Source organism: Podarcis pityusensis (genome assembly GCF_964106645.2).
Source record: "Podarcis pityusensis genome assembly, chromosome: 5".
NCBI lineage: Eukaryota > Metazoa > Chordata > Lepidosauria > Squamata > Lacertidae > Podarcis > Podarcis pityusensis.
In genome coordinates this window covers 38,667,350-38,680,667 of record NC_138032.1, presented here as the reverse complement: position 1 = coordinate 38,680,667, position 13,318 = coordinate 38,667,350, and the positions used below count along the sequence as shown (strand labels likewise).

At 40.7% G+C, this 13,318-nt stretch overlaps 1 protein-coding gene across 6 annotated transcripts in view; it reads left to right on the top strand.

Moving 5' to 3' along the window:
- Positions 1-13,318, top strand: part of SENP2 (SUMO specific peptidase 2) — a 21,465-nt gene extending 8,147 nt beyond the window's left edge. For 3 of the 6 annotated variants that reach the window (XM_081006691.1, XM_081006692.1, XM_081006689.1), the window contains exons 7-17: positions 561-664; positions 1,222-1,304; positions 3,677-3,722; positions 4,714-4,774; positions 5,866-6,030; positions 6,372-6,503; positions 10,439-10,642; positions 10,747-10,826; positions 11,302-11,386; positions 11,985-12,080; positions 12,485-13,318. In XM_081006691.1, the coding sequence (XP_080862817.1) occupies positions 561-664; positions 1,222-1,304; positions 3,677-3,722; positions 4,714-4,774; positions 5,866-6,030; positions 6,372-6,503; positions 10,439-10,642; positions 10,747-10,826; positions 11,302-11,386; positions 11,985-12,080; positions 12,485-12,547 (1,119 nt within the window). In that variant the 3' untranslated portion in view covers positions 12,548-13,318. The remainder of the gene's footprint in view (positions 1-560; positions 665-1,221; positions 1,305-3,676; positions 3,723-4,713; positions 4,775-5,865; positions 6,031-6,371; positions 6,504-10,438; positions 10,643-10,746; positions 10,827-11,301; positions 11,387-11,984; positions 12,081-12,484) is intronic. The other 3 variants (XM_081006690.1, XM_081006693.1, XM_081006694.1) reach the window with 3 other exon arrangements.

The window sequence follows — 13,318 nt, the reverse complement described above, 5'->3', positions numbered from 1 at the left end:
AGTAGCTTGGTCTGTGCATGTTTGCTCAGAAATAGAGCTTACTATTTTTCCCCAGGGGAATTTACTCCCAAATAAGATAAGATTGCTGTCCTGGGCTTTCTGTATCCGAGTTCTCTTTATGTGGATTGCTATTGCTTCGAATCTGTCTTTCAGAGTGATTATAGGTGGCTGGCCTGAGAACTTGCATATTGAGGCACACTGCTGGAGTATTCTTATTACTATTATTATATTGATTTATATCCCACATTTTTCCCAGTCCAGGAAATGATAAAATAGAAAAAGCTTTAAAACATAGAAAAGATGAACCATTAAAATGTAATTAAATAATATTTAAAAGATCCATTAAAACCACAGACAACAACAATATATTTAATATATTTTGTATTTTTATGTTGCAAACCACCCTGTGATCTTCAGATGAATTGCGGTACGCAAATTTAATAAATAATAATAAAAGAATATCATTGTAACATATAGGGAGTATGTTTAGAATAATGCAGGTATGAATGTCATCACCCTTTTAACGATAAATAACTTCATTATTTGTCTCCTTCTCCCAGGGAGTACAGAGAGAGGAGCGAGAAAAATACAAACAGCTGCTGGAACAAGAAAAAGAAAAATGCTATAAAAACCACTCCTCTCCCACAAGAGCAAAGTGCTTGGAGTAAGTCCCTAATAAAAACATTTTAATAAAGTCATAGAATGAAATAATGAAGCATTTTCTTTTGAGTAGGCTCATGTGTTTCTTGGTGAAGGTTAACATGCATTGAGGAAGACAAAACAGATAGTTAATTTCAGCTTATTGGCATTCTGGATTTGAAATATCTCCTTAATTCATGCACTTGGGCAACAATAGTGTCTTTAATATCAAGGAACTAATAGGTGTTAGCATCAATGAGTAGTTGTGGTTTTGCAGAGCTACACGCTGAGAGGAAGTTGCAGTTGGTCACTCTCAGGTGTAGCAGGAAGTCACTTATTCAGCCATCTTCCCAGTAGAGGCATTAGCATTTTCTTCACAAAAAAAATCTCAGATAACCTAGCTAATATGTTATCCTCCTTTCAGATCCTTTTGGGTTTACCTAACTCTGAATGATACCTTGTTTTCAGTATCAAGATGTATGTGTATTCAGTATCTGTTCAATGCCATGTTGAAATTTGAGGATTCTTTTCCTTAGCTGAAAATGTAATTTATCTCTGTTCTTGTGAATATCCTAAACCAAGTGTCCAGCGTGAAGTCCATCAGCCGCTAAAAACTCATTGCTGTGTAGAAATCGATGACCCTTCATTTGACACACCAAGGAATGGTAGGTACTATACAAGCACTATACAGGTATATAATTAAGTATATAATTAAATCAAACACTAGCCTCTAGTTCATACACTTTCAGTCCTACCACTTTTTCTTACTGCTATATTTCCTCCTTGTGTTGCACACTAACTTGAAAGACTTGGGAAAATCACCAGTCTTTCAGACTTTTGTTGATGCATTCCAGTATATTAAACTAACCTAGTAATTTGCCACCTTAATCATTCAAAGTGATTAATACTTCAGTTAAATTATGCTATTCTTCTTGTTCGTATGCTTTTTCCTGCATCTAAAAAATAATAATGACACAGCTTTCTCTGATAATTGTCTGCATTCATAATGTTATAGGAACTCCTTCTAAAGCTACTTTTCCCATAAGAAGACATATTTAAGAGATGCAGTGTCTCTGAAAGTTACACTGAATTTCTGGCTAATATTTTGAAAATGGCAGAACTTAATTGTTAATTTGAAGAAGCACACAGGTGGGGTGGTAGCTTATACACACTCCAGGGGTGGAGAACCTCAGTCACTCAGGTCAAACCTGGCCTGCCAAGCCATTTTCCCTCAGCTGGCTATATCTCCTGATGGGCAGGTAGACAGGGTTCCTGCTGATGAGCAAAGATTAAGCTAGGGATAAGAGATTGAAAAGGGAAGGTGTGAGTTTCCCAAAGGCTTTCCACAGCTTTTGCTAGTATCCGTCCCCCTTCCATTGAGACTGCAGCAAGATCAGGCTTAAAAGGGAAGGAAGGAGACTTCTCCCTCTGCTTCCCTTTTATGCCTCGTTCTCCTGTAATCCCAAAGGCTTCACACAACAGCAGAAGGTCCTGACTTCTTTGTCTTAGGTCGCTGGCAGGATGAGGGTAGGAACATACGAAGCTTTCTATCTCTCCTTCATCAAAAGAGAAAACGAGCTTTTCCCCACCTCATTAGCCAGCTTCCTTCCCAAGCACTTGCTGCTACTATGGCAGTGGCCAGAAAGAAGTTCTCAAAAGCAGCAGGTGCTTGGGATGTTAGGAAAACATTCTTCAAGAAACAGATAAAAGTTCCTTTAAAAAACGGTTTCTAGAATTTCCTTTAGTGTGTGGGAGTGGCAGTCTTGGCTTGATTGGTGTCAGCTGGAGGTGCAAATAAAGGGAGGAAGTTGCAGGCTGCAAGTTTAGCGTGAAGAAAGCACACACACACATGCTGAGTTTATACCGTGCTGGTGAGTTATAGAAAGAATGCAAATAGTTTATGTATTTGGGCCTTCTCAACACTGGCTCCGGCCTGGTGGAATGCTCTCTTATGAGACCAGGGCCCTGCGGGATCTTATTTCTTTCTGCAGGGCCTGTAAGACAGAGTTGTTCCACCTGGCCTTTGGCTTAGAATCAGTTTGATTCCCTCCCCCTCTTTCTTTTTCCTTTCTCCTCCTGTGAAGAGGCTGCATCCTAATGTTTTAATGTTGTATCTTAATATTTTAAATTGTATTTTAATCAACTTGTTTTTATTATTGGTTGTTAGCTGCCCTGAGCCCGGTCTTGGCTGGGGAGGGCGGGGTATGAATAAAAATTTATTATTATTATTATTATTATTATTGTTATTATTATTATTATTATTATTATTATTATTTGTAATAGAAATGCTTGTGCGACCAGTCAAGAGATAAAGAAGCTCTTGACTGAGAACTTTGACTATGACTACTGTTCTTGTCGTCTGCCCCGGGGAAAAACTCTGCTATAAACAGTAAGACGAGGTTTTACTGAGGTGCCAGCATACTAGCAGAAAGCGCAGCAGAAGTGTGTGGGCGGTAACCTCTAATATGGGAACCCCCACAAGAGATTATGACTGTGTGCCTGCGCCTGTGAATCACATGGTGTCATAATGATGTCGTGTGATTTACAGGTGGGCAGCAGTGATTACTGGTCAGGTTTGGCTTTCAAGGCCAGTTCTGATAAAAAACCAAAAAAGGTCACACTCCTGCTTTAGATGGTTATAAGAGGAGGAAGAGGAATCCTTAACACTAAAGGTGATGTTAAAATTTGTTCTTAAGTACTTTGTTCTCTCCTTTTTAAAATCCACCTTGGTATAACTAGCCAATCATGTATATTGGCATATTATTTTTTAAAAACAACTGTAAATTAGGTATACATTAAAATTGTGTCTTATCGTAAGGTGGCAGAAATAGCTTATTGGTTTTTTATTCTTTATGATATACTTGAAATAAGAAGCTGTTTCCTTGGCATATTATTAAGAGGAGAAATTATTTACATGTGAAATGAGTATGGCAGCCAACATTTTTAAATTTCTTTTCTAAATAGTATGTCACTCAGTGCCGTGCTAAAATTGCAGTTGACTAAAATACTGTGTTCATTGCACTTTTTTTTCTTAAAGGTGTCAAAAACTTTGGCTGCCTGTGCCCTCAAAGAGCAGCAAACAGGTATGTGAAGATGTTGTTGCAAAAAATTTGCTGGTTTTGGCTTTGGAGTTGATTGGCTGCACATTGATGCAAGAGCACCACAATCTTTAATTATTGTGTGCATCAGGTTTTGCTTTTACACTTTTCTCATGAGTAGTACTTAGTTGTATCATTAACTTCCCCAAGGGGAAGTGTTAGAGCACTGATACTTAGGTGGATTTAGGGCTAACCTAGAAGCCATAAAAACAGTATGTGAGCTGTTGTTAGCAATGGCTCTATTTATTTGTTATTTCTCTCTCACCTATAGATACACGTTTTAGGACATAAGGACTAAGAGAAGTACTGCTTGGGGGCAAAACCAGACTGGACGTAGGCAGGGACACATCTTAGAATCATTGAATTCTAGAATTGGAAGGGATCCTGAGGGTCCAGCCCCCTGCAATACAGTAATCTCAACTTGGCAACCATGTTAGGTGGCCATCTAACCTCTATGATTTCCTAGGATGCTAAAGCTTCTGCATCTTAATTTTGTAGAGAGGAACTAGATGAAATGATAGATAGTTCTTTGCTGTTTGTATATAATGAAAATTTACTAGGTACATTTTTTATTCTCTAGCCTTCAGTTCTGGAGCCCTTCCAAACAAAGTATCTTCACCAGCTTCCATATTAATGGGATTGTAACTGTCTAGTCAAACTTCTTTCTTATACTAAAAACTTACCACCTGGCAATGTTTGTCTAGTTCTGTACTGTACAACTTTCATTTCTGGAGAGATGAGCCACTCAGCTAGGTATTATAGATGTTGCCTCATACACTTTTGCAGTTTGCTGTTCCTTCATTCTTTCTCTTTCCACGCAAGCATTGCCGCAACTGCTTTTCATGGGAACGAAAGAGCATTGATTTTAGCAGGAATTAAATGCCAGTATGCTTTCTTCTTCATGGGAAAACTGTTTTCCCCTCTGCCTGAGCAAAATCCATCTTTCTTGCCGTGAATTAATCTTTGCTTCTTTCAGTTCAGTGACAGTAGCAGAAAGAACTCCAGAACCTAAAAAGTTAGTAGTACATAAAAAAGAGGTGAGTCGTTTTTCTGTACTAGTGAAGCTTTTGTCCTTCATTGCATAATTACATTTTTCCATATGATTAATACTTTATGTATAACCTGGCTCCTAGAACAGCCTATAAGGATTAAAATACATCACAAATATACAATGTAAGATGCTGGGAGGAATATTAGAGTATGGAGAGGAAGCAAGTCAGAGATTTCCCTTCAGGTTATTTTGTTTCTTGAGATTTGTTCTGCTCTTCTAGTCAGCTTTGCTGGTTTGATTGCTCCTTGTGGATTGCTGATGTCAGTTTCTGAATCTTTACAGAATACCCAGTCAGTATTGTTGAGAAACAGAGGAACCCAGGGCAGACATCAGTGGTGGACTCTGCAGGGTGTCACATATTAATGTTGTACCTGTCTCTGATGATTGCAGATGGCTATCTGCCAGGCTGTAGAAATCAAAACAGTGACCTTTTCCATAAGCGCAACTCAGCAAACACACAATTGGTGTTTCATATTGTATTTTGGGGGGAAGGATCTTGCAACCATAACTTGGCTGTATTGCTAGATGACTAATGTGCTAAGCCTCGTTTTGTGGATTTGGAACTTAAGTAATGCATATACAGTGGTACCTTGGTTCTTGAATTTAATCCGTTCCGGGGGTCCGTTCAACTCCTGAAATGGTCCAAAAACCAAGGCACGGTTTCCGATTGGCTGCAGGAGCTTCCTGCACTCAAGCGGAAGCTGCTTTGGACATTCGGCTTCTGAAAAATGTTTGCAAACTGGAACACTTATTTCCGGGTTTGTGGCGTTCAGGAGCCAAGCCGTTTGACTACCAAGGTACCACTGTAGTGCAAAGGGAATCCCCACTTTGGGATACAATAAAGTTTAGGGCTTCAACCACGTCACTCCTTCCCATACTTGTATTTTTATTTCCACATACCTCAAGTATGCAGAGATCATGTCTGTGGGAGTCCCTATTTTGCTACCAGACTGATAGACGGAGGATACAGCTTTAGTGGAATCTTAAAGATGGCACTGGAATATATTGAATTTTCCTTTCCCATGAGCAGGCCTGTCACAGACTTGTATTTCACAATGGTCCAATTTCTTTTAACAGAGTTTAAAGCATTGCTTGACAAATGATCTATCAGAGGATGTGTCACGTAGGTTAAGCCTGGGTCAGGAAGAATCATCATATGGAAGGCATTCTCTAGTTGAGTCAGAAGAACAGAAATATCTGAGCTTGGACAAGGCTACAGAGAGCCTTCCTTACCTTACAGAGGTACCATTCTTGTGGTAGGGTTGATTGGGATAAGTTCCTATCTGATGGACTATTTGACCTGAACAAATGCCACCAGTCTCTTCTGTCCTCGGTACTATGCCCAGAAGCAGTAACTTATTATTTTTAAATTAGCTGTTCAGATTCAGTTGCAACCCAAGCTGCAATATTCAGTATGTGACATGTTGCAAGCAAGAGCTTTAGCATCATTTTATAATCTGAGGAATTTGAGCAAACCAGAGATATCATGACTTGTCCCCACTCCTGCCCCCGAACATGGGAAGTTTAATTCTGCCTGCTGCTCTCTACTTATGCATCTAATAGCATAACACTTGCCCTTCCAGGATATGGAGAGAGAGATAGCGAATGTGCTGAACTGTGGCGAAGACGACGAAATCCTGACTAGTGCCTTCAAGCTGAACATTACACGTGGAGACATCCAGAGACTAAGAGACCACCAGTGGCTCAATGATGTGGTAAAATACAAGTTTTCAATTCTAGTCAAAACATTGTTAACTTTTTCTTGTGGCAAGGTCACTTGCTGTGAGGTGGACTTGAATTCTTGGAAAATGAAAGCTCTTTTAAGTGTTCCATCCTGGCTTGGTAAGGACTTTGACATGATTGGGCAGGGGCATCTGTTCTACACTGTTTGGTATAACAAAGGTCATTCTGGTGTTTGAATGACATTCCATGTTCAAGTTTGCTAATGAGTGCAGGGAAATTAGCTGAAGCAGGGCTTCTAGCTATGCTGAAGATCCTTGAGGCAATTCAGCAGGGTTTTGTGTGCATTGTATATTAATGTTATATGTCAGGGATGTGTATACCTGTGAAGAGATCCAAGATTTATAACCTCAAAGCCAAAGTGAGAGCATTTGGGTCAAAATTAAGGGAGAGAAGAATAACAGTGACCTCATTGTGGGAGTTTACTATAGATCCCCAAGCCAAACGGAGGACATAGATGATGCCTTCCTGGAACAGATGGCCAAGCATGCAAAAAGAAGGGAGATAGTAGTAATGGGGGACTTCAATTACCCGGACATTTGTTGGATGTCAAACTCAGCCAAGAGCATAAGGTCAAACAGATTCCTCACTGGCCTTGCAGACAACTTCATTGTCCAGAAAGTGGGAGAAGCAACAAGAGGAACAGCCATTTTAGATCTGGTCCTAACCAATGTGGATGACCTGGTTAGTGGGGTAGAAGTGGAAGGATCATTAGGCGCGAGTGATCATGCTCTTCTGAAGTTTACTATACAGCGGAAAGGAGCAGCCAAGCATACTAGGACTCAATTTCTTGACTTTAAGAAAGCCGACTTCATAAAACTTAGGGAAGTGCTGGGTAAGATCCCATGGACAGTAATACTAAAAGGAAAGGGAGTTCATGATGGCTGGGAGTTTGTTAAGAGGGAGATACTAAAAGCACAACGTCAGGCAATACCAATGAGATGGAAACATGGAAGGTGCCTAAAGAAGCCAGGGTGGCTATCTAAAGAACTTTTAACTGAGTTAAGATTAAAAAAGGATGTGTACAAAAAATGGAAAAGGGGGGAAACCACCAAAGAGGAATTCAAACAAATAGCCAGCACGTGTAGACACAAAGTCAGAAAAGCTAAAGCACAGAATGAACTCAGGCTTGCTAGAGAGGTTAAAAGCAACAAAAAAGGCTTTTATGGGTATGTTCATAGCAAAAGGAAGAACAAAGAAACAGTGGGGTCACTCAGAGGAGAAGATGGTGAAATGCAAACAGGGGACACAGAAAGGGCTGAACTCCTCAATGCCTTCTTTGCCTCAGTCTTCGCCGATAAAGAAAACAATGCCCGACCTGAAGAATTTGGAGCAAATGATTCAGCAGAGGAAACACAGCCCAGAATAACTAAGGAGATAGTACAAGAATACTTGGCTAGTTTAGATGTATTCAAGTCTCCAGGGCCAGATGAACTGCATCCAAGAGTATTAAAAGAACTGGCAGATGTGATCTCAGAACCACTGGCAGTCATCTTTGAGAATTCCTGGAGAACAGGTGAAGTCCCGGCAGACTGGAGGAGGGCAAATGTTGTCCCTATTTTCAAAAAGGGGAAAAGAGAGGACCCAAATAATTACCGCCCAGTCAGTCTGACATCAATACTAGGGAAGATTCTGGAGCAGATCATTAAGCAAACAGTCTGTGAGCACCTAGAAAGGAATGCTGTGATCACCAATAGTCAGCATGGATTTCTGAAAAATAAGTCATGTCAGACTAGCCTGATCTCGTTTTTTGACAGAATTACAAGCCTGGTAGATGAAGGGAACGCAGTGGATGTAGCCTACCTTGATTTCAGCAAGGCATTTGACAAGGTGCCCCATGATATTCTTGTAAAGAAGCTGGTAAAATGCGGTCTTGACTATGCTACCACTCAGTGGATTTGTAACTGGCTGACTGACCGAACCCAAAGGGTGCTCATCAATGGTTCCTCTTCATCCTGGAGAAGAGTGACTATGGGGTGCCACAGGGTTCTGTCTTGGGCCCGGTCTTATTCAACATCTTTATCAACGACTTGGATGATGGACTCAAGGGCATCCTGATCAAATTTGACACCAAACTGGGAGGGGTGGCTAACACCCCAGAGGACAGGATCACACTTCAAAACGACCTTGACAGAATAGAGAACTGGGCCAAAACAAACAAGATGAATTTTAACAGGGAGAAATGTAAAGTATTGCACTTGGGCAAAAAAAATGAGAGGCACAAATACAAGATGGGTGACACCTGGCTTGAGAGCAGTACATGTGAAAAGGATCTAGGAGTCTTGGTTGACCACAAACTTGACATGAGCCAACAGTGTGACGCGGCAGCTAAAAAAGCCAATGCAATTCTGGGCTGCATCAATAGGAGTATAGCATCTAGATCAAGGGAAGTAATAGTGCCACTGTATTCTGCCCTGGTCAGACCTCACCTGGAGTACTGTGTCCAGTTCTGGGCACCACAGTTCAAGAAGGACACTGACAAACTGGAACGTGTCCAGAGGAGGGCAACCAAAATGGTCAAAGGCCTGGAAACGATGCCTTATGAGGAACGGCTAAGGGAGCTGGGCATGTTTAGCCTGGAGAAGAGGAGGTTAAGGGGTGATATGATAGCCATGTTCAAATATATACAGTGGTGCCCCGCAAGACGAATGCCTCGCAAGACGGAAAACCCACTAGACGAAAGGGTTTTCCGTTTTTGAGTTGCTTCGCAGGACGAATTTCCCTATGGGCTTGCTTCGCAAGACGAAAATGTCTTGCGAGTCTAGAGATTTTTTTTCGCTCCCCCCCCCCCTTTATCTAATCTGCTAAGCCTTTAATAGCCTTTAATAGCCTTTTAGCAGCTAATCCGCTAAGCCTTTAAGCCTTTAATAGCCGCTAAACCGCTAATAGCGCTAATCCGTTAAGCCGCTAATAGGGTTGCTTCGCAAGACGAAAAAACCGCTAGACGAAGACTCTCGCGGAACGGATTAATTTCGTCTTGCGAGGCACCACTGTAAAAGGATGTCACATAGAGGAGGGAGAAAGGTTGTTTTCTGCTGCTCCAGAGAAGCGGACACGGAGCAATGGATCCAAACTACAAGAAAGAAGATTCCACCTAAACATTAGGAAGAACTTCCTGACAGTAAGAGCTGTTCGACAGTGGAATTTGCTGCCAAGGAGTGTGGTGGAGTCTCCTTCTTTGGAGGTCTTTAAGCAGAGGCTTGACAACCATATGTCAGGAGTGCTCTGATGGTGTTTCCTGCTTGGCAGGGGGTTGGACTCGATGGCCCTTGTGGTCTCTTCCAGCTCTATGATTCTATGATTCTATGTCCTCCAGAACCTGCTGCCAGTGTCACAGTTTATACAAGTGCTTCTGAATTAGTACTTATTTCCTCAGTTCTGAAACAACCTCTTTAATTAATTGCTCTGGTTTCTGGACAGATGAGTGCAACACTTTTTGTAAGAAAAAGGATTCTATTTGTCGTGCAACATCGAAAAATTTCTAGATACATTGCTCCACATCAGTTCTGATTTCTTCCCTGTCTGTACCATTGATATAATCTTGACACACAAGAGAAGCAAAGCAAGCTTCGGAAACAGCCTCCAGCTTATCTAAGAGGGTGCTGTGGGGTTTTTGCAGACTCGCATGATTCATCAGGAGGAGGCTCGGGTCACAGGGGGCCACAGGTGGGGGACGTGGCAGGTGTGGAAGTACTTAGACTTGCTTTCCAAATATCCTGATCAGACCAGCAACCCAGGTAATATGTGCAGATTTTACATGGAGTGAAGGTCTTAGCAGTTCTGGAAACACTCTGCAAATTCTACAGCCCAGCAGTTTAGCCACATGACGTCATGACAGCTGCCTCCTCTTTAACAGATAAACATCTAATCGTTGCTCTTTTCTTCCTTTCATTGTTTCTTGTATTTATAGGTTATTAACTTCTATATGAACCTTCTGATGGAGAGAAATAAACAACTGGGCTTTCCAGTACTGTATGCGTTTAATACTTTTTTCTACCCCAAGCTAAGTTCTGAGGGCTATAATGGGGTCAGAAGATGGACCAAGCAAGTGGACTTGTTTCAGCATGATATAATCTTAGTACCCATTCATATCAGAGTACATTGGGCATTAGTGGTGAGCGCATTGTTGGCTTTTCTCATTATTTCATTTTTAGAAGGCAAGAAGATGTGAAAGTAGCAAATGTGAGTGTTCCATTAATACTATTATTTTGATGATAGGTTATAGACATGAGGAGAGAGACCATCAAATATTTTGATTCAATGGGACAAGATGGCCATATGATATGTAAGAGATTGCTGTAAGTCAATTTTTCTAATAGTAATTTACTTTACAAGTATTTTTTTTCTTTCCATGTTTGCTCATTTATGTGTAATACTCCTTCTAATTAAAGTTGCAGAGATATCATGCATTGCCAAATAAATAACCAAACACAAGCAACTGTCTGACAAGCTGTCTTAATACTGCACCAACTCTTAAATTGCTCATAGATATATTGAGATGTTTACTTAACCCCTTAGATATGACTGTCATTTTTAGAAACAGACACAGTTATTGTAAAACTGTATTCCCTACTTAGTTTACTTCGCAACTTTTTAAAATAAGCTTTTAATTTAAATCATCAAGTGAAAGTATGCTCTTAAAGATATATAGCATCTTCTCATTCTGCCAGATATTGAAAAGGTTTGTGATACAAAATTTTGCTAACTCTGTAGAGTGATAAACTCTATTTCAGGAGAATCGTGACTGATCTATCTCATGCTTTTATTGAACAGGCATTTTCTGCAGGAAGAAAGCAAAGCCAGGAGAAACATGGTCATAAAAGCTTCATCATGGACACTTTACAGTATGGAACCACATGTACGTGTGTGATTTTACGGCTCTAATGTGCATCTCAGCACATGTTCTTTAAAGTGTTGCTTTGGGTGTACTGATCCTTCCTTAAAGCATCATTTATTAAGCTATGAACAAATGTTAGGTGCTCACCCATAAGTGTTGAATGCTGAGCTTGTTGAAGGGTTTCCATAATGCAGTGAAGACTTAGATAAAAATAATGAAATTTTATGCTGAAGGGATTCTGATGTGAAATGCTTACTATCTTGAGTTAGGTTAATTTGGGAAAAGTTTAAAAATTTCAAGCAGAGTGGATTTCACAGAATGTATAGCTCACTTGGTAAGACTGTGGTGCTGATATGGTCGATCTACTTTCGGAACTTTCTCCTGTAGTCTTAAGTTTTCCGTAGAGCAAACCATGTCTAATGTAGGAGAGAAATGGGAAATGTAGTACAGTACAATCGCATCGTACATGGGGCTTTGGTTCCACGTATCTATGACACTAACAGAGCCTCTTTAATGTTCAGTATTCTGCAGTTGAGGGGGGGAAGCAGAAAGGAAGCAATATCTATCTATCTATATATATTTCTGCATTTTTCTGTTTCCTCCCTTCCCTCAATCTTAGGAAATTCCACAGCAGTTGAACGGCAGTGACTGTGGAATGTTTGCTTGTAAATATGCAGACTTCATCTCCAGGGATAAACCCATTTCATTTACACAGGTGAGTGGCCTGAAACACTTTAGGAAAGCCTAAAGCTGCTTTCCTCCTGCTTTGCCTCCCTTGAGGTAGGCAGGGATTTGTTCACGGCTAGTTCTGCCATAGGCCTTCTCTGTGACCCCTATTTCCGTGGAGAAGTGGCTGCTTATTAGTGGTGTCCCATCTTGCACAACTGCACATCTGGGACTTTGCATATCTGATACCTTTGTTTGGATATGCTCCCATATATTCTGTTCATGACATGATGAGCTGATAAACCAAGCTATTGCAAAGAAATAATCTGGGGTGGTGATGGAGAGAGAATAAACATGAACGTAGTAGTAGACTTTGAGCAGTGACTCCTGCACAGATGGGAGGTTTGCTTGTATGACTGCGTTCGGTGTTCCAAGGTGTTTTTCTTTTTGCAGCGTCACATGCCTTACTACCGCAAAAGGATGGCATGGGAGATACTTCACCAGCGATTGCTGTGACACCATCTCAAAGTATCCTCTTTCCTGATCTCCGTTCAGAGATAGGAGGTATGCAGACGTGTCGTTCCAAACCCAAGTACTTAGTTCTGAATTTCCATCCAAAGGGCTGAAACATGGATTAAGAAAGGGATTCGGCAGAATCAGCTTAATGGTACCAGAGTAGTGAAAGACTGTTAGAGAAAAGCGGCCCGACAATTCGATATTGGATAAACAATGAGCAACCTCAGTGACGTGAAGATGGAAAATTGCCATCTTCCCAACGGCTGTACATTACGTACTATAATTTCAAGGCACTGACTCTAATCAGGAAATATGCTATGAGCTCGTATGTCAGTTCCCAGCTCCATTTTTAGGTTAGCCTCACCAGTTTGCCAGCACATCCCTCCTACGCAAACTACGGTTAGAAACACTTCCAAGATGGAGTAAGGAAGGGGTGTGCAATTGTGGGTGGGTGGGTGTATGAACCTGTGGCATATTCCTGACCACCAGACAAAGATATTTTGGACTGGAAGGTGGAAAACACACTTGTTTGGTTTTTTTTTTTTCTTTTCTAAAACTGGATTTGTGGTGATTTTGGAAGATAGAAATTTCCTTTTGATTTGTAACAAATCCATAGCAAAAGCCCAAATGGGGACTCATCTTTCTTTAAAAGGATTATGATTTGTATGAGACTTATTTATTTGTGTTCGTATATTTAAATGGAAATGTGTTGGAATCTGAAATATTTGAAGAACTAAAAATGGAAATAAATATTTATCTAGCAAATCTCAA